General features: G+C 55.7%; 1 protein-coding gene across 1 annotated transcript in view; it reads right to left on the bottom strand.

Annotated features, from left to right (window-relative positions):
- Positions 1-20,565, bottom strand: part of FBN3 (fibrillin 3) — a gene marked incomplete at both ends in the record, with an annotated part of 60,248 nt that overhangs the window by 29,508 nt on the left and 10,175 nt on the right. Inside the window, 25 exons of the mRNA XM_082651488.1 lie at positions 986-1,111; positions 2,180-2,248; positions 3,219-3,380; positions 3,735-3,857; positions 4,383-4,505; positions 4,621-4,746; positions 5,222-5,344; positions 5,543-5,665; positions 7,007-7,132; positions 8,118-8,243; positions 8,413-8,535; positions 8,988-9,113; positions 10,044-10,169; positions 11,214-11,342; positions 11,694-11,819; positions 11,998-12,222; positions 13,977-14,102; positions 14,371-14,421; positions 14,522-14,659; positions 14,774-14,893; positions 16,062-16,187; positions 16,276-16,401; positions 17,925-17,978; positions 18,261-18,536; positions 18,659-18,781. Coding sequence (XP_082507614.1) covers positions 986-1,111; positions 2,180-2,248; positions 3,219-3,380; positions 3,735-3,857; positions 4,383-4,505; positions 4,621-4,746; positions 5,222-5,344; positions 5,543-5,665; positions 7,007-7,132; positions 8,118-8,243; positions 8,413-8,535; positions 8,988-9,113; positions 10,044-10,169; positions 11,214-11,342; positions 11,694-11,819; positions 11,998-12,222; positions 13,977-14,102; positions 14,371-14,421; positions 14,522-14,659; positions 14,774-14,893; positions 16,062-16,187; positions 16,276-16,401; positions 17,925-17,978; positions 18,261-18,536; positions 18,659-18,781 — 3,222 coding nt within the window. The remainder of the gene's footprint in view (positions 1-985; positions 1,112-2,179; positions 2,249-3,218; positions 3,381-3,734; positions 3,858-4,382; positions 4,506-4,620; positions 4,747-5,221; positions 5,345-5,542; positions 5,666-7,006; positions 7,133-8,117; positions 8,244-8,412; positions 8,536-8,987; positions 9,114-10,043; positions 10,170-11,213; positions 11,343-11,693; positions 11,820-11,997; positions 12,223-13,976; positions 14,103-14,370; positions 14,422-14,521; positions 14,660-14,773; positions 14,894-16,061; positions 16,188-16,275; positions 16,402-17,924; positions 17,979-18,260; positions 18,537-18,658; positions 18,782-20,565) is intronic.

The raw sequence follows: 20,565 nt of genomic DNA, 5'->3' as shown, positions 1-20,565 counted from the left end.
AGGGCCATATCTGAGGACAGGACTTTTCCCTTTTTCCCTTGAGAGTCTACGGAATAGGGGAGGCAGGGAGGGATGAGATATTTTTCAAGCGTTTTGGGTTCTGACTCTGGTTTGACAGCTCCCACCTCCATGTAGAAAGGAAATTGGGCTTTCAATCTTAGATCTCTCCCTTCTTTCACCATTTCCTTGAGTTTCTAAAGAGTGCTGATCAGAGTGAAAGATCTACTGTCCTCGTGTGCTGATGTCAGTGTCTGGTTGCATGCAGGTGCTCAGTTAATATTGTTGAAAAGAAGAAAAAGAATGGATTGGTGGACAGATGGATGGATGGATGAAGGAAGGAAGGAAGGAATTTCATATATTGCATCAAAAGAGCTCAGACTCAAGGATAAGGATGGCTGGGCTCAAAGCCAGTTTCAATCACTTACTAGCTGGTACCTCTCAAGTGACTTAACCCCCTTGAGCCTTAGTTTCTGCATCTGAAAAATGGGGTCATAATAGGAACATCTTTCTCATGAGGCTGTTTTGGTGAATGAACGAATGGCAAATGCAGATGTCAGCACCGTGGTGACATGCAATCACAGACACCAGTTAACTGTTGATTGTTACTAAGACGCAGAAGAGGACAGTAAGGAGACAAGTGAAAAGGAAAGGTATGGCTGTTCCTTTGGTGTCTTTCCCTTCCCCCTCTTAGCTCTGGGCCTTGCTCAGCTTTTAATCAAAGGGAAGAAGGGCATGGTCACCGAGATAAAGCCAGGTCATTTCTGAGTGGGAAGGAGGCTGGAGGTCAGGCAATGGGGAGACGGGGAGGGGGCAGCGGAGCAGAGGGTAGATTGGGACATTCCGAGGAAACCTTCCCAACCCTTCTAATGGGCCCCAGGCAACAAAGCAGGTGAGAAGACTCCAAGGGGCATGTGAGGCCCCAGTACCTGAAAAGGAGGTGAGGCTGAGCAGGAAGGCAGGGAGGATGGGGTGGGTTCAAGCTCACCCTCACAGATGCGGGTGTCCTCATTGAGGTGGTAGCCAGGTGGACACTCGCACTGGAAGCTGCCAAAGGTGTTGACACAGTTGCCCCCCTGGCACAGCCCTGGCAGCTCCTGGCATTCGTCAATGTCTGTCAGGAAGTGAGGAAGCTGTGATTGGAAGGTAAATCCAAGCAGAGGACTTGGGGGACACCCATGCCTTGCCCTGGGCTCTCCAGGGTCCTGGAGAGTCAGTCCTGCTTCTTTAAGAATACTCAGGGACTTCCCTGGTGGCGCAGTGGTTAAGAATCCGCCTGCCAATGCAGGGGACATGGGTTCGATCCCTGGGCCGGGAAGATCCCGCATGCCATGGAGCAACTAAGCCCGAGCACCACAACTACTGAGCCTGCGCTCTAGAGCACGCGAGCCACACCTACTGAAGCCCACGCGCTGCGAGCCCGTGCTCCACAAGAAGCCACCGCAATGAGAAGCAAGCACACTGCAGCGAAGAGTAGCCCCCGCTCGCCGCAACTAGAGAAAGCCCACGTGCAGCAATGAAGACCCAACACAGCCAAAAATAAATAAATTAATTAAAAAAAAAGAATACCCAAGAGCTGTTGGATATTTGGAGGCTGCACCCAGACTCTCCTGGGTCAATGTCACCCTGAATTCATCCTCTTTCCCTTCATTGGATAGAACATCCTTTCATCTATCCATCCATCACAAAGCTCCGTCTTGATGGAATTCTCCAATCTCATTACCCCCATGGATAGATGGATGGATGGATGGATGGATGGATGAATGGATATGGGAGGATGGCTGTGTGGATGGGTACATGGGTGGATATGAAAAGTGCTAGATGGGTGAATAAGCAAATGGGTCAATGGACGAAAAGCTAAATGAGTGGATGGATGGGTGGGTGGGTGGGTGAGTAGATGTACGAACATACTTATATATATGGATGGATGGATGGATGAATGGATGGAAGGAAAGAAGGAAGAATGGATAAATAGGGAATGGATGTATGGGTGGGTAGAGGAGAGATGAATGGATCGATGGGTGGATGGGGGTTGGATAGAAGGATGAATCAATAAACCAACTGGTGGAAGAGGAGATGGCTGAGAGGATCTGCCCCCAACCCCAAAGCGGCCCAACTCTGTTCCTCGCTGAGGGGGGAATGAGAGGAAGGTCAATCAGTGGATGGTCTACCAGGAACTCACCTTCCAGAATGACGGTGATGGGATTGGGCCGGAAGCCCTCACCCCCCGGGCACAGGGTTCTGTACTCAGCTGCAAGGGAAAGAGGTGCTTGTGAGGGGCTGTGGGATGGGGCATTTGGGCAAAGCTCAGGGGAAGCAGGGGAGAGGAGGTCCCCTAGAAAGGGCTCAAGAGTGGGCCTTACATCCCTTTAGCACAGAAATTACATCCCTTACCTCCTCAGCCTCTTGGGACCAAGAGACATTGAGCCAATCCTGGGGGATCCAGTGTGTGTGTGTGTGTGTGTGTGTGTGTGTGTAAACATGTGCTCACAATTCAACATGTGAGCAGATGGATCTTGTGGTAGTAGCTCAGGGTAGGTAGGGATTCTTTGTGATCCACAACCAGACCCTAGTGTGACCACAAGTTTCCCCCATGAAAGGAAGACCCTGGATGTACACACACACACACCTGAATAGGTGGACAGCTGCCTCCCTACTTGACACCTGACGACTTTGCAAATGCTCTTCCCACTGCACTCCACACGCTTTCCCCTACTCTGCCTGGAAAACTCCTACTCACCCTTCAAAACCTCATTCAAGTCCCTATGTTGGGAAGGCTTCCCTTACCCCCTTCCTCTCCATGGCTTCCTCCTGACCCATCACTATGCCTCAAACAGACCCTTAGGATAATTCCACTCTCAACACTCCAGGGACTGTTGGTTTACGGGTAAGGGGCAGTGTACAGCAGTTGCGGCCCATCCTTCTCTAGGTCCCCACCCCTACAACAGGACACAGAGGAATGCTCAATGTTTGTTGATTGACTGAGTGAGCAAGTCAATATAAACACACAAAGAATTTGCAGGAAGAGATGGCAGAAGGAGACTTTGGGGAGAGACCTAGATGATGAACTGCTGAGAATATGCTGTGTGACCCAGGGCGAGCCCTCCCTCTCTCGTTCCCAGTGTCCCTCCCTTAGCAGAGATGACCCACTAAGCCCTGCGGGAGCCTGGACCAGGGCTAGGTCTCTGCCTTCCCCCGCCCCCACTCCCTCAGGGACTCACTGGTATTGGCCAGCGGGCACAGCTCACAGGGGTTGCCCCAGGCCCGTCCCAGGGAGCAACAGCAGGATGCTCGGGTGACGCCAACCCCGATCTCCACACTGCAGGAAATGCCACCGTCCCCTCGGTCCTGTGTGTCCAGGAAACAGTTCCCGACCCGGGTGTCTTAAGAGGCAGAAAGGGATGGTTAGCAAGTGGTGGGGGAGAAATGGTGTGTGTGTGTGTTTGCACTTCTGTGTACGTGTAACTGTGTGTTACTCTATGTGTGTCTGTGTGTGCATGGGTGCCTCTGTGTGTGACTGTGGAAGTGTGCATGCATATTTCTGTGTGCATGTGTGACTCTATGCATGTGTCTGTCCATCTGTCTAGAGCAGAAGGCTGTATCTCAACAGACAATCGGGATGATCACTCTGGCCAAGGGCCTGTGTGTCAGGAGCAGGTGCATCTGGGTGACCCAGGCTATGGCCCCATCCAGCCCACTGACCCCAAAACCCCACCCGGAGTGGAGTGCGTGCTCACCCACGCAGCCCACCCCGCTGGGGTTCAGCTCAAAATCCTGGGGGCAGTTGCAGAGGTAGCTGCCGGGGGTGTTGACACACAGGCCGTTGATGCAGTTCACGGGGTCTGCACACTCATTCACATCTGTGGGGTGGGGGCACCGTCAGCAGGGAGCCCTCCCTTGACCCACTTCCCTCCTGCCTTCTTCCCAGGGAGTCGAGCCCTGGCTGTTGGGGGCCAGGCTTAGGGGCCAGGTCACATCCTCCCCCGGGAAGAAAGCCTGATGGGACAGCAGCCTCTGGGGTCTGCCCTGTCCCAGGCGACCCCACGCCCTCCCCTGCTCTGTTCTACTTGGCCTGGAGGTTTGCCCTTGACAGCTCTCCCTGTCCCAGATTCCACGAGCTAACCTACAAAAAGCAACATTCAGGACATGTTTTGAGCCAGGGGCTGGCAGACTACAACCTGTGGGCCAAATCCGGCCCCCTATCTGTTTGTGTGAATAAAGTTTTATTGGCACACAGGCATGCTCATTCATTCACTTATCGCCTGTGTCTGTTTCTGAGCAACAGGGCAGAGACTGTATGGCCGAAACCTGAAAATATTTACTGCTGAACCCTGTTTGGGACACATGAGCTGCACGCCCCCTCCCCAGCCCCACGGACCCCACACCTGTGCAGTTGCCGCCTCCACGGTCCAGCTCGTAGCCCTCATCGCAGACGCAGCGGAACATGCCTGGCAGGTTCTCACAGCTCCCAAACACACACAGGTTCCCGAGAACACACTCGTCCACATCTGGGGGCGGGACCCCAGCTCAGCGCAGCCAAGCCCACCTGGCATCCTGCTCCTGTCACCCCCAGTGCCAGCGGCTCCAGGGACCCGCCCACACCCCAGCAGCCCCAGACCTCACCCTGGCAGGCGTGCTGGTCCTCTGTGGGGTTGAAGCCCATCTCGCATTCACAGCGGTACCCCCCGGGGGCATTGAGACACTGCCCATTCTCGCAAAGGTCCACATTCTCCGCACACTCGTCCCTGTCTAAGGGGACCCAGAGACAGAGGGCTGGGGGTCAGCTGGCCAGGACCCACTCAGGGTGGGCAGGTGGCCCCTGTCATTCAAATCCTTCAGTCACCCAGGGTTCCAGGGAGCTGGCAAGTAGCCCGGGGAACTTGGAGGGCAGGTGACCAAGTCAGGGCCAGGGAGCAGAGAGGGGACCTGGTCACTCAGGATCTGGGGTGGAGGGCCGCCAGGAAGTAAGCAAGTTCTCCTGTTCCCCACATCCATAAGGCTCCATGCATTCTGAGTCCAGGGGAGAAGACTGCCTCCAGGGACTCAGGCTCTGGCCTGTGGCCCCAAATGCTGAAGGCATGTCCTCTCCGGCACCCACGGGGTGGGTGGGTGGATCAGTGCAAGTCGGGAAGCCAACTGACCACTGTGGCCACCTTGGAATCCAGCCCCCATGGCTGTGCCTCTTGGGCCCCTCCAGCCCTCCCATCCTAACCCCTGACCTCACCTTCGCAGAAGTAGCCGTCCCCAGCAAAGCCCGGGGGGCAGGCACAGCGGTAGGAGCCGGGGGTGTTGAGGCAGTCAGCTCTCGGGCTGCACCCATGCTCCTGGAAGGCGCATTCATCCAGGTCTGCAGGAGATGGGACCCGGAGTCCCCTGGGTGTGTGCACTGAGGGGCTGCAGGGAGGCAGACCCTCCAACCCCAGCCCTGACCGGCCCCCCTGGACATGCCTGAGCCCAGTCACCCCTCCCTGCCACCTGCCTCCCCCTGTACCGCCCCACCTACCTCTACAGCTCTTGCCCGGACCTCCTGCCCTCAGGCACTCACCGTGGCATTCGAAGCCATTCCCCACCCAGCCTGGCTGGCACCTGCAGCTGAAACTCCCAGGGACGTTGAGGCAGGAAGCGTGACCATCACAGCTGTGTCCCCCAAGCTCACATTCGTCCACATCTGAGAGGAGAGGGACCCAGGCATAGGAGGGGCAGGACCAGGAGAGGGGGTGGAGGATGCAACACCCCCGGGAAACCTGGGCCCAGTAGAAATAGGGCTTCAGGTACAGAGTGGCAAGACTCAGTGCAGGAGCAAGGGAGAGAGCAAGGATCTTCCCTAGGGCAGGGCTGGCCCAGACATGTCCCCACACCACTGCGGGAGCTTCCACCTTCACCCAGAGCCCAAGAGGAAAACCCCCAAACCCAACAGGGCATGAATCCCAGAAGCGCCCTGAAATGGCAGCATGAGAGACTTAGGGCAGACGCTAAGAGGAACTGTCCTAATGCACACGCTCCCTCTCTAAAGCAGAATTTCCTTCTAAAGCCGTGTGTCTAATCCTCAACCAATTTTGCATCACACTTATCTCGGCCATGTTCATACACCACCTAAATGAACTGCCGTTTGCTGAAAGTTTCTTTACACTGCCTCCCATTTTTACTCACGTGAACGTATTTTAAAAGAAAAATAACAACGATCTCTAGGAAATCACGGATTTGATACTGTTTTCCAAGGTTTCTTTCCAGTACGCATTAAAATAACTATGTAATTATGGCAGGTAGAATTATGTTCTCCCAAAAAAATGTGTTCCAATCCTAACTCCCAGAACCTCTGAATGTGGCCTTTTTTGGAAATAGGGTCTTTGTAGGTGTAACCAAAATCAGATGAGGTCATCCTGGATTACAGTGGGTTCAAAACCAATGACTGGCGTCCTCATAAGAAGAGGGAAATTTGGACACAGAGAGGAGAACACCCTGTGATGATGGACGTGGAGATTGGAATGGTGTGTTCAAGGATGCCAAGGACCAATGGGCACCACGAGAAGCGAGGAGAGAGGGATGGGAGAGATTCTCCCTCTGGGGCCCCAAGAAGGAACCAATCCTGCCGACACTATGATTTCAGACTCTGGCCTCCAGAACTGTTAATTCTAGAGAGAGTAGATTTCTGTGGTTCTGAGGCACCAGGTTTGTGGTCAGGGGGTTCAGCAATCGTGGGAGGCTAAAACAAGAACTACGGAAGTGTTTAAATGTTCATCCCTGTACCACTTAAGAGCATCAGGCTAGCATGCTCTGGGAACTGGTGTGCATACAAAGGGACCCAGAGCTCCCCCCGGCAGAGCTGTTAAGGGAGCCTCAGGGGCACGTGATCGGATCCTACGTTTTGCTTTAACGTGAGGCCCCACCAGTGGAAGTGTGTAAGAATGAGGTCTGGCTGTACTCTGCTCCAAGGGATGGGGCAGACCCCATGAACCCTAAGTTGGCCCCTCGAGGGCCCCCTCGCCTGCTCCACTGACCACCAGCTCACCGGAGCAGCCCGTGGCCCCCTTCCTGACGACGTAACCCAGCTGGCAGTGGCAGACAAAGGAACCCCTTGTGTTCTCGCAGACCCCATGGAGGCAGATGTAGGGGTTCAGGTCACACTCGTCCACGTCTGTGGGATGACAAGAGAGGAAGCAGGTGAGGGTGGGGATGCAGCAGCATTGCTAAGTGCCCTGCCACATGGGTCCCCTGCATCGGGGTTCTCTTTGCCCATCTTCAGGGGTGGGGAACTCCCCCAATTCCACCGCTGGGCAGCCGCGAATGTTCAGTCAACAGTCTACAGCACATATTCCGTGGAACACACCGGACATGCATTCCCAAAAGGATTTTATACCAATACATTTAGACAACGCTGAGTTAAACAAAGCTAACTGGATTTTTTTCTCCTGCAGGCCTTTTCAGAGCCTTTATGCCAACGTGGATCTGCAAGAAGGGATGGAGGAAGCAGCATTTCCTATTTAACTTGGTCCTAAGCCCCCTTTTCTTCAGTGTTTCCTAAGACACCTGTGATCGGGAATGCTTTAAGCTGTCCTGGGCTGGACACATCTCCCTGGGAGGGTTATGTTTTTTACTTCCTGGTACTTCCTCACACTGGCCGCAGCTCTGCCCTGACGGGGCACCCAGTAGACATCTGCTCCCTGGGCCCCGTGATGACCTGCAGCCAGGACAGGACGGTGATCACGGCCCAAACAGCTTGGATCCCCAAGCAGGGCTCAGAGAATACAGTGTCTTTCCATCTAGCTCACCTTCCTCTGCAGAAAACCCCTTGGTCTGCAGTGATCCGATACACTGCTTTCAGAACAGGGCACACGCCTCTGCATGCACTGGGTATACGGTAAGTGTTCGATAACTGTTCATAAAATAACAAGGTTCAAGGGCCTCTGCTGCTGTGAATGAGATCCCACGGGTCTTGGTGCAGGGGCTCTAGGCACAGGTGGCCAGGAGCAGACTGCCAAGTGCAAAGCCTCATCTCCCCTGCCCGCGTGTGACGGGGATGGGACTGTCGTCTGTCTTGCCCACGTGGCCTCCTTGTGGAAGGCCTGGTGGGTGAATTGTGAAGCTGCCTCCTCCACCTGTATGTAGTCCCAGCTCCTCACCTACACACGTCCTCATGTCCAGCGTGGCCACAAAGCCGTCGTAGCAGAGGCAGCGGTGACCCCCCGGCACGTTGATGCACTGGCCCCCGTCACAGATGTCCGGGTTCTCCTCACACTCGTCCACGTCTGGGGGAGCAGGGTGGGGGGCTGGGCTGCAGGCAGGCAGGGATGGAGGGGGAGTCCCAGGGACCCTGCTGCAGGGTCAGCGGCCTGTCCCGGGTCTGGCCGGCTGCGTCTGGGTCAGGAAAGGTGTGTTCCCCATCCCACGCGGAGGGAGGGGGCCGCGCCCACCCACCTGCACACGCCCTCCCATCAGGCATCAGCGAGTAGCCGTGTCCGCAGCCACACCGGTAGCTGCCCTCGGTGTTAATGCAGTGCACGTGGCACCCACCGTTCCCAGAGCGGCATTCGTCCACATCTGCGGGAGGCAGGGCGAGGTAGAGGTCGTGGCGGGAGCGAGGTGGGGGTCGTGGCGGGGTGGGAGGCAGGGCGAGGTGGGGTGTGGTGGGAGCGAGGTGGGTTGGCGTGGCAGGGCGAGAGGCAGGGCGAGAGGCAGGACGAGGTAGGCGCATGGCGGGAGCGAGGTGGGGGCGTGGCGGGGCGGGAGGCAGGGCGAGGTGGGGGCGTGGCGGGAGTGAGGTGGGTGGGCGTGGCGGGGCGGGAGGCAGGGCGAGGCGGGGCATGGCGGGAGCGAGGTAGGGGCGTGGTGGGACGGGAGGCAGGGGGAGGTGGGAGCGAGGTGGGGGCGTGGCGGGGGCGGGTCAAGCAGGGGTCAGACTAGGGGGCGGGGCCAGCAGAGGCAGGGACTTGGAGAGAGACTGCTGTGGTAGTGGGGGCCTCGGCTGGGGCTGGGGGCGGGCGCGGTCTCACCCACGCAGCCTTGGCGGTCAGGTGTGCTCTGGAAGCCGGCGTGGCAGGAGCACTGGAAGGCACCGATGACGTTGACGCACTGGCCGTGGGGACACAGGCCGTCACTCAGGGAGCATTCATCAACGTCTGCAGGGGGAGCACATGGCTGGTGGGGACAGCAGGTAGGGGAGGGGCCCCAGGAAGGCCCGGCCTGTGTTCAGCCGCCATCTGCAAGACCCCGAGGCACTGGGACACGTGTGCACTCCGACACATTCATGCTCCTGGCATCCACACGCCACCACAGGTGTGAGTCCACACCTCACCCTTGTACAAACACGCACCCACACCCAGATCCACGTGCCCACACACGTGCACACCCACAAGACCACGTGCACACCCACGTGCACACCCACAAGACTCACCCAAAACACACTCTTGAATACACACACCCGCAGCAGATAACACCCACACCCTGATCCATGCACCTACGTGCACACAGCTCACACACAAACACACCCTCACACCCACTCACATGCAAACACAATCACCCTCAGTAGACACACCTTCACAGCCACATGCACACTCATAAGACTCACAAATACACCTCATGCCCACTCATATGCAAACACACTCACCCTCGACACACACCCACACCCACATGCACACAGCCCCATTCACAAACACACCCACCCGTGTGCAAACACACATCCACACCTAGACACACATTCTCTCACAAGCTCATTAGATGCACAAACACCACATCCCCTCACATAAGAACACGCATCCTTGTGTAGACACACGCTCAGACTCACATATAAACACCCATGCACACACTCACTCTTGTACACATTCCCAGATACACACCTGCATGCTCACACAGACACACAAATACACACTTCCTCCGCCTCACGTCATATCACACGGACACACAATGCCCTGCACCCATGCTACCTCATGCATGCGACCGCTCACATGCATAGAGACTGACACACGTGTGCACACATATACATAAATATGTACTGAGGGAGATGCACAAACACACACTCCCATCATCTCCCTCATGCAGCCCACACTCACCCTCACAAGCAGTGCCCTTGGCCACCAGCGCATGTCCAGCGGGGCACTGGCACTCATAACTCCCATCTGTGTTGGTACAGGTGCCTCCCCGGCACAGCAGTGGGTCCCGGGCACACTCATCCACGTCTGGGCGTGTGGAGAGAGAGAGAGGAGGTGTGAGGACGCTGACCTGGCAGGGTGTGATGTGGCTTGTGGAAGCTTCTCCCTGTGCCCCTCTCCCCCAACCCTGTCACCCTGGCTGAAGCCGAAAGGGCCTGGAGTTTGGGGACTTGGGTGACCCATGGGAGTCAGACTGGGAGGGAAGCTGGAATTCTCAGAATTATCAGGGACACAGGCTGACACTCCTGGAGCTGAAGGAGGCCCTGAGAAGCGCCCCCTGGAGGACACAGAGGGAAGGCAAGGCCCAGCCCCTCCAAGCATCAGCACAGGGAGTGGGGGACCTCACCACCCACCCCCACTCTCCTCCCACTCCAGCCTCACGGGCCTCCTTCCACCCCTCAGGTGCTGTTCCCGCTCCCACCCGGCCCTCCACACAGCAGCTCCTTCTATCCTTCACGTCCACCCCAGGGCCTTTGCATGCACTGTTCTTTCTTCAAGCCGCTCTTCAGCCCCTCTTCACCCCAATTACTCCCACTCTCTCAGCCCCACAGAATGGGATACATCCTAGGGGTCTACGCTCCCACTGCACCATATGGCCCTTTCAAGTGCTTGTGACAGTGGCTATTTATTTTGCTATTTATTTTGCATTTGTCCAGAGATTTATTTTATTAAACATCTATCTCCCCATTAGGTCACGAGCTCAGAGAAAATGGCCCTCTGCTGCCGAGCTCTCTGTGGTTCCCCTGAGTAGATGCACATGAAATGTTCACTGAATGAAAAAGTGAATGAAAGGGGAAGAGGCTCCTCTGTCCCGGGCCCCCTCCTCTTCTCATGCTACGAGCCCCCCGGGAGGCCTGCCCGAATCTTGGTTCCCAGGCTTCTCATCTGAATGCCACACCCAATGTCCAGCAGCCTACAGGGATGACGCCCACACTCGCTGTGTCCCAGCTGGATCATGGCTTCTCCCCACTCCGGCCCCCTCCACCTACATCCATCACAGCAATGTCACCCCCATCCCTCGGCTCGGCCCCAAGACCCCCGAGCATCACCCTGCCCGGGGTGGCTGCCTACCCATGCAGTTCTTCATCATCATGAAGCCACTCTCGTAGCCGTGGAAACACTCACACTCGAAGCTGCCCGGAGTGTTGACGCAGGTGCCCTGGCCGCAGAGGTCAGGGGAGATGCGGCACTCGTCAATGTCTGTGGAGAGAGGGGGCACGGGCCGGGCCTCCACATCTGCAAACACCCAGGGGTGCACAGGAGCCCCAAGCTGCTGAACCCAGGTTAACAGAGGTGCCGTGACTGCACCCCAGATGAGGGTAGGGAATTTCCTTCCAGCCTGGAGGCCCCTGGAGGCCACCTCTGCCAGCCCCTCCTTTTATAGCTGGAATCCTGAAGGCCCAGAGAGGGTGTTGAGCTGTCCTCGGTCACAGAGCAGGCAGGTAGACAGGCAGGAAAAGGCCAGTTCTTGTCTTTCAGGTGCCTCTAGTTCATGGCCCCCATCCCTGTAGGCGCCCCCCAACCGCCCAGGAGGCAGACGCGGGCACGTACCTGTGCAGTTCCTTTCCTGGGCGTCCAGGGCAAAGCCCCCAGCACAAGAGCAACGAAAGCTGCCCACGGTGTTGCGGCAGGTGCCGTGTGCACACAGCCCGGGGAAGGCTTTGCACTCGTTCACATCTGCAGCATGGGAGCACAAAATGTCACGCTGCCCCGATGTCTCTGGGTCCCCACCCCCTGAGCGTTCACCCCTCTGGCCACAGATGTTTGCTCTCTCCCAAACACACGTCCCACCTCCAGGCCTCTACCCACGCTGTGCCCTCTCCCCATCCACCAGGTTCCCTGAGCCCAAACACACCTTTATAGAAGGGCTGGCCTGAGAGGAAGTCCCGGCTGGCAAAGCCCAGCCCCCGGGGACACAGGCTGGCAAACGCTGGGGACTCAGGCTCAGGGCACGCCTCGCATGCGGCCCCCCACGCGGCTCCCAAGGAGCAGCAGCAGACGTCCATCCGGTACTTGCCGGGCAGGGCGGCCCCACATTCATCCTCATCCCAATGCAAGAAACAAAGCTCCAGGCGCACATCTGCAAGGAGGGGCAGTCACCAGTCCTGCCCCTGCTACGCTGTGCCTGCCAGGACAGGCATTAGAGCCTCCTTCAGCAGCTTCTTCTGAAACTTCCTCCCCAACGGGAAGAGTGACTTCCTTATGCTGAGATTCGATATCATCCAATATATTTTTTTTTTTTGGCAGTGCTGCATGGCTGACCAGGAATCGAACCTGGGGCCCCCAGCAGTGAGAGCACCGAGTCCTAACCACTGGACCACCAGGGAATTCCCAACAGTTACATTTTAAAAATGATATCATCCAATAGTTACATTTGAATAACGGTATCATCCAAAACTTACACTATAATAACTTGCACTGCTAGGTGCTTGCTATGTGATGGGCACTGTTCTAAGCTCATCAATCCATTGAATCCTCAAAATAACACCAAGAGGAAAATATTATCGTCATGCCCATTTTACAGGCAAGAAAACTGAGGCAGAGAAGGGTTAGGTAGCTGACCTGAGGCCAGTTAGTAAGAGGTAGAGTGGGGTTCAAACCAGACCATCTGGCTCCAGAGTGTGTGTGTTTAACCTGTAAAACTCCCTTAGAATAATCTGGGAGTGGATAAGCCTTCCTCGGCACCAGACATGAGGGTCTAAGAATGGGGCTGGTTAACTGCGGCCTGGGGTGCCAGCCTCCTGTTTTTGTAAATAAAGTTTTATTGACACACAGCCACATCCATTTGTTTCTGTACTGTCTGTGGGTGTTCTTACACTACACGGCAGAGCTGAGTAGCTGCAACAGACTGTGAGGTCCCAAAAGCTGAAAACATTTGCAGAAACAGCTGGCTGATCCCTGGTCTAAGACAACTTCTCACTCTTTACAAAAGGAACATACGTTTAAGGGGGTCCATTTGAGGACAAGACCCTGTTACAGAATCTTTAGGAAAAAATAAAGATAAGCAGAAGCGCCGTGACACACAGGGATCTGTCTTAAGTTCCCGTGTACCCGGTGGCTTGGTCCAGGGCTGACCAGACTGAGCCATTTCACCTGGCCGTGAATTCAGCAATGGCTTTTTTCTCTTTACTCAGTTACTTTCTTTCCTTGCTCACCTTTTGGAATCAGCAAGAAGACCCCCTGCACACCTGAAGCTCAGTTTAGAAGGAAATCGAAGTTGAGAAGGGTCATCAGGGCCCATCTGCCTGATGTTGGCCAGGCTCCAAGGTGACCCCGAGGAGGCTACCAATGGACTGACGGGACTACAGGAGGAAAAGCTGATAGAACTCGGAGCACTACCTGCTGGCCGGCACATGCTTTTGGCCAAGAAATGTCCTGTTCGAGATGTTGATAGGGACAAAGCAAGAAGCCCTCATCGAGGGGGAAAATATCTCAGAGCCTTTGAGACTGAGGGTAAGCCATTCAGGGTGAGGGTTTGAGCCCTGGACGCTGAGGAAGGTTCACCAGCATCACTTAGCACTCATGCTAGAGGTACCTCCTGCTCAAATCCCCCCGTGTAAACCTTACTCGCTAACAAGAAAGAATAAACGAAGGTTGCAAGTATTATTCCACGAGATTTTGCCATCTGCAATGAGCTTCCTTAGAAGGGCAGTTGAGAAGATGCATCCCCCAAAACAAATGTCTTTGGAGACACGTGGGCAGGAGGTGGGCAGTGAGCAGAGGGTCCTGGAAGAACCCCGAGATCCCACTTGTCCCTAGGAGGGGTCTCCAGCCGCCGGGAGTGGAGGCAATGAAGGGCAGGGGGCCCTGCATGGGGACCCAGCCCGCACTCACCCACGCACAGCCGGCCCGTGGCATCCAGCGTCAGGCCCTCAAGACACTCGCAGTGGAAGGAGCCAGCGGTGTTGAGGCAGCGCCCATTGGGACAGACCCCCGGGAAGACCTCACACTCGTTCACATCTGGGCAGCAGCAGACAAGGAGGAGAGGCAAGGGCTGGAGGCTCCCAGGAGCTGTTCCCCTGGGGCCTCAGGACACCACGTGGTCCTTGGGTAGGGGGAAGGGGCAGTGCCAGCCTCGGGCTGGCAGATCGCAGGGAAGACTCAGGTACCAAAGAGGGAGAATGTCTCGATCTCAAATGACTTCAGGGAGGGGCCCCAGGCAGCCCCCATGACACTCGCCCACGTGTGGCTTGGAGGGCGAACCAAAGAGGGTGGGGATGGGGGTTACCTTCGCAGCTGAGCCCCTTCACGCGGGCGAAGCCACGGGCACAGGCGGGGTCTGTGGTTGGGGAGAGGAGTCACTCTCTCCACTCAAACACAGGGGATCTGTCCCCCCCCAGTTGTCCCAATGGCGTGGGAGCCCCCCCTCAGGGCATTACCCATGTCACAGCGTTCACAGGGGCTCCCCCAGGCAGCCCCGAGCGTGGCGCAGCACTCGGACCGCAGGGTGGCTCCGTGCAGGTTCGCCTCGCAGCGGCCATCCTGGACCTTTAGCCAGCAGGTGCCTTTGGTGCTGTCTGCGGGGAGGCGCTTGCTGTCTCACCTGGCGGGCCCACACCTGCACGCCGACCCGCATAGACCCAGCCTACTCCGGGGCGTCGGGGTCCCCGCTGCTCCGTGGGGCCTCTCACCTAAGCACACGGTGCCGGAGGGTCCCAGGCGGCTGCCGGGGGCGCACTCGCAGGCGTAGGAGCCGGCCAGGTTGCGGCACACGCCGTTCACACACGGATTGGACAGGCACTCGTCGATGTCTGCAGGGACAGCCCCCCAGCCGCCCCACCCCACATTGAGTCCTGAGCTGCAGGAGGGGGAGCCCCACCTGACCAGGGGCCCCTCCTCCCCACGGCTGCCAAAGTCCAGAGGCGGGGGCGCAAGCGGTCAGAATACAAGGAACGGACTGCGCAGGCTCAGACGCACGTGAGTTTGCACTGAATCGTCTTGTGCACCTGCACAAGCACGCTGACGTGCAGGGTCCTGGGAGCGCACACAGGTAAAAGTGCAGAGGGATAGGCACGGTGGGGAATTGTGGCCCTCAAAGGGTCGGTCATGGCACAAGACAGGTGAGAGGCAGGAGGAAAACCCAGAGGGGATGGAGGCCTGGGTGTGGCCAGGGTGGGGGAGGGGTGTCAGCTGGAAAGAAGACAAAGGACCAGGGGAGGGGTGGGGCCAGACGAAAAGCTTGTGCGTGACTGTGTGCGTGTGCGCGCGCGCAGGCATCTGTGAGTGCCAAGGGATCTATGCGATGGGCAAGGTCATCACAACAACGTGTGTGTGGGCAATGGCGAGCATGCACACTTGAACATGTGTATGTGTCAGTGACTGCACGCGTGGGAGAGGGAGGATGGGCACGTATTCTTGTGTATAAGCGTGAGTGTGTATGAGCATGTGAGTGCACAACTGTGCAGGTATGTGAGGGTGTGTGTGACTGCACACGTAAGTGTGTGTGGCTGTGAGCCTAAGTGTGTGAAAGGGTGAGTGAAAGAACGTGGGCACACACATATCTTTGAGAGTGTGCACGTGAGGGTGTGTGGCTGTGGGAATGTCTGTGAGTGTGAATATGGGTATGTGAGTGTGTTTTGTGTGAGTACCGGTGTGTGTGACTGAGTGATCATATGCACACATGTGTGAATGTCAGAGGGTCTGAGTGTCTGCATAAGGGTGTGCCTTTGAGGGTGTAACTGTGGCTGTGGGCATGCGTGTAAAGTGTGAGAATAAGTGTGTGAATGTGGGTATTGTGTGTGTACCTATGAGTGTGTGTAACCGTGAGACTGAGTGTGAATACATGTATGCCTTTGAGCGTGTCTGTGTGCGTGAATGCAGGTATACATGCGTCTTTGAGCATGTGTGTACCCAGAGCACGCAGCGTGCATAAGTATCTGCGTGTACGTGTGCGTGGCTGTGTGCCCCGCGGCCCTGTACCTTCGCAGGTCTCCGTGTCTTGCCAGAAGCTGAAGCCCTGGGGGCAGGAGCAGCTGTAGCTGCCAGGGCTGTTCCGGCACCGCCCGTTGTCACACAGGAGGCTGTTGAGTGCACACTCATCCACATCTGCAGGGTGAGGGGGGGAGAGCGGGGTGAGGGGTGTGCAGTGGGGGCGGCCCACCCACCTGCCCGTCCACTTGCCGGGTACGCTCACCCATGCACTCCTTGCCGGCTGCGGCTGCCTCGTAGCCCAGGTTGCAGATGCAGCGGTAGCTGCCCCGCAGGTTCTCACACATACCGTTGGCACAGACATCAGGATCGAGGGCACACTCGTTGATGTCTGCACCAGGAGGAGGGCGTCAGCAGCTGCCCTGGCTCCCTGGAGGCTCCAGAAGCCATGTCCCCCGGGGCCAGAGCTCCAGCCTAGACCCTGCCTCCTTCCCCTTGAAACCAGGGTTTCTCAGCACTGTGGATATTTGGGGCCAGATCATCCTTTGCTGTGACGGGGGGCGTCCTGTGCATTGTAGGATGTTGAGCAGTATTCCCAGCCTTACCCAGGAGGTGCCAGTAGCACCCTCCCCAATATCTGTCCAGACATTGCCAAATGGCCCCTCGGGAGGGGGAACAAAACTGTCCCCAGTTTGGAACTCATGGAACAGATGTTTATACGGCAGCGACATAATTTTGAAAAAAAAAGTGCAATCATAATCACTACCATTATAGGATGTTTACTATTTTGTGCCAAGCGTATTAGCTCATTTGATCCTCACAACATCCCTGAAATGGGTCTTACCATTATCTCCACTGTACAGACAAGGAGGCACAGAGACGCTAGGTAACTTGCCTGAGGTTATTCAATCAATAAATAGTAGGGCCAGGATTTGAACCCATGCATCTGGCTCCAGAATCTGTCCCTTTAATTGACAGGGGGTGGGGGAGGGGTGGACATCTGTCCTGCCCTGATGGCCTAGCAGTGGATGGGAAATCTTTATTTCTTGCTCAGGCAGAAAGGCTGTTTCAGGAAGGGATGGTGTCACAGGTTGGAGTCCTAACCCCCAGGATCTCAGCATGTGACTTTATTTGGAGACAAGGACTTTACAGAGGTGATCCAGTTAAAACGAGTTCATTAGGGTGGACCCGCAATCCATTCCAATATGACTATATCCTTATAAAAGGGGGAAATTTGGGCACAGACACACAAGGAGAACCCCATGTCAAGAGGAAGGCAGAGGGGTAATTCCCTGGTGGTCTAGTGGTTAGGACTCTGCATTTTCACTGCCGAGGGCACGGGTTCAGTCCCTGCTCGGGGAACTAAGATCCCGCAAGCTGCACGGCGTGAAAAAAAAAAAAGATGAAGACAGAGGGCGTAGGGATGAATTAGGAGTTTGGGAATAGCATACTCAGTACTATATATAAAACAGATAACCAACAAGGACTACGGTATAGCACAGGGAACTCAATATTTTTAATAACCTATAAGGGAAAAGAATCCGAAAAAGAAGAGATATGTATGTATAACTGAATCACTCTGCTGTACACCTGAAACTAACACAACATTGTAAACTTAAAAAAAAAAAAAAGATGAACGCAGAGATCGGGGTGATGCTTCTGCCAGCTGAGGATTTAAGAGTGAAGTCCTAGAAGCTGTGGGAGAGGCACGGGACAGACTCTCCCTCACAGCCCCGGAAAGAGCCATCCCTGCTCACACCTTGATCTCGGACTTTTCGCCTCTCCAGAGCCGTGGGAGAATAAACGTCTGTTGTTGAAGCCTCCCAGCCTGTGGTACTTTGTTACGGCAGCCCCAGCGACATGACAGTGCCCAACCACGACCCCACCCCTCTGTCCCAGCACTGCCCCGCTCACCTCTGCCATCCGTGGTGATGCCAAGACCGCTGCTGCACAGGGCCTGGAACTCGGCTGCAGTGGCGGAAGCAGAGCAAGAGGGGTCAGTGGCCATTGCCGAACCCAAACCACGCCCAAGACGTGGCCCCTTGGAGATGAGCGAGGGTCTGGGACTAAGATGCTCCCCCCCAATGGGAAGAGCAACTTCCTTCCGTGTCTTCTTGGGGAGAGAAATCCCCACCCCCCCAACCCCATAGGAGCCAAGCCCCCCCCCACTGTCCCCTCCTGCCCCCTGGGTGATCAAATAGAAGCAAGAACTAAAGGAAAGCGGGTGGACGTGGGGCAGCCGACCCTCACCGGAGTTCTTGGCAGGACACAGCTGGCAGGGCTCCCCAAACCCGTGGTCGGGGCTCGCACAGCAGCACTCGGATTTGGTGACGGCACCGGGGAAGGGGCGGGCACAAGAGCCCTTGTTGAGGGTCCCATAGCACGTGCTACGCACGTGGGTGTCCACGCACACGCGGCCATCAGCGCCCACCGCGAGGCCCCCCAAGCAGTGGCAGCGGAAGGAGCCCTCGGTGTTGGTACAGTGGCCGTTCATACAGATGCCCGGTGTCTGGCATTCGTCGATGTCTGCGGGGGGCCGTGGGCGACTGCGACAGGTCCCAGTCCCCCGCCACCCGCCCTTGCCGCCTCCCCTCACCTCTTCCTCCCCAATCCCCATCACTCCCCTGTGGTCCAGCCTCCAGCCTCACCCACGCAGTGGCGGCCACCGGGCGCCAGCAGGAAGCCGGGTTTGCAGAGGCACGAGAAGCTGCCGTCCTCGTTCAGGCACACTCCGTTGGCACACATGGTGGTGGTGGCACACTCGTTGTGGTCTGGGGACACCGGGAGAGGCTGGTTCCCAGCAGGGTCCCAGCAGTCACCCCTCTTTGGGCCAGCCCTGCCTGGTAGACCAGTCCCGCCCCCTCACTTTTCCAGGGACCCTTCCCAGGGCAGTTCGAGCCTGACAGGACAAAATGTGACTGTCAGGGACTATGTCGGCTTGGATATAGTGAACTGCTGGAGTGTGAACTCCCCTGGGGCAAGACTGGGGCCACTAGCTCGAGTCTGCATCTTCCATCCTGGCACACCGTAGCTGCTCCACAAATAGTTGCTCAAAGTCGAATACGTGAGGTGTGGTGGTGACACAACATTGCACTAAATACCACCAACTGTTCCTTTAAAAATGGTTAAAATGGTAACTATGTTATGTATATTTCACCACAATAAGAAACGCAAAAAAAATGGAAAAAATGAGGTACTGTTTGCATGACTTTATGAATGTAGTAAATGCCACCAAACTGTTCCTTTAAAAAGGGTAGGGGGCTTCCCTGGTGGCGCAGTGGTTAAGAATCTGCCTGCCAATGCAGGGGACATGGGTTCAAGCCCCGGTCCGGGAAGATCCGACATTGGAGCAACTAAGCCCGTGCACCACAACTACGGAGCCTGTGCTCTAAAGCTCGCGAGCCACAACTACTGAGCCCGCATGCCACAACTACTGGAGCCTGCGCGCCTACAGCCCGTGCTCCGCAACAAGAGAAGCCACCGCAATGAGAAGCCTGCACATGGCAGCGAAGAGTAGCCCCTGCTCACCGCAAGTAGAGAAAGCCTGCTCACAGCAACGAAGACCCAACACAGCCAAAAATAAATAAAATTAAAAAAAAAAAGGGTAGGAATGGAGCTGATACACACTACTGTACATAAAATAGATAAACAACAAAGTCCTACTGTATAGCCCAGGGAACTATATATTCAATATCTTGTAATAAACTATAATGGAAAAGAAAAAAAAAGGGTTAAATGGTAAATGGTACACTATGTATATTGTGCCACGATTTTTAAAAATGCAAAAAAGAATTGCATACATGAGATGGTTGTTGCACGACCTTGGAAATATCCTAAGTGCCACCAAACTGTTCACTTAAAAATGCTACGTTCACTTTCCTGCAGAAAAAAATTGAATAAATGTGGGTGCACAACATTGGGAACTACTAAATAAACGCCACTGAATTTTTCACTTTTAAATGGTTAAATTTATCTTGCGTGAATCTCACTTGAATTTAAAAAGAAAAGGGCAAAAACCGTCAGCTGAGAAGAAAAGTCTAATTTAAAGGAAGGCGGTGGGTGCAGAAATGATTTGTTTACCAAAGTATCAGGGTTTTTTTTTTTGTTTGTTTGTTTGTTTTTTGCGGTATGCGGGCCTCTCACTGTTGTGGCCTTTCCCATTGCGGAGCACAGGCTCCGGACGCGCAGGCTCAGCGGCCATGGCTCACGGGCCCAGCCACTCCGCGGCATGTGGGATCTTCCCGGACCAGGGCACGAACCCGTGTCCCCTGCATCGGCAGGCAGACTCTCAACCACTGCGCCACCAGGGAAGCCCCCAAAGTATCAGTTTTGAACAATAAAGGACTGTACCAAAAGGAAGGAAGGAAAGAAGGGAGGGAGGGAGGGAAGGAAAGGAAAGAATAAATGAAGAAAAGGTCCACACCCAAACTTGTACATGAACATTCATAGCAGCTTTATCCACAACAGCAAAGAGTGGAAACAACCCGAATAGCCATTAACTGATGACGTATAAACAAAATGTGGTCTACTCGTATAATGGAATGTCATCTGACAA

This window comes from Grampus griseus (assembly GCF_964374135.1).
Source record: "Grampus griseus genome assembly, chromosome: 3".
Taxonomy (NCBI): domain Eukaryota; kingdom Metazoa; phylum Chordata; class Mammalia; order Artiodactyla; family Delphinidae; genus Grampus; species Grampus griseus.
The sequence above is the reverse complement of the archived record's forward strand: the minus strand, read 5'-3'. Positions and strand labels throughout refer to the sequence as shown.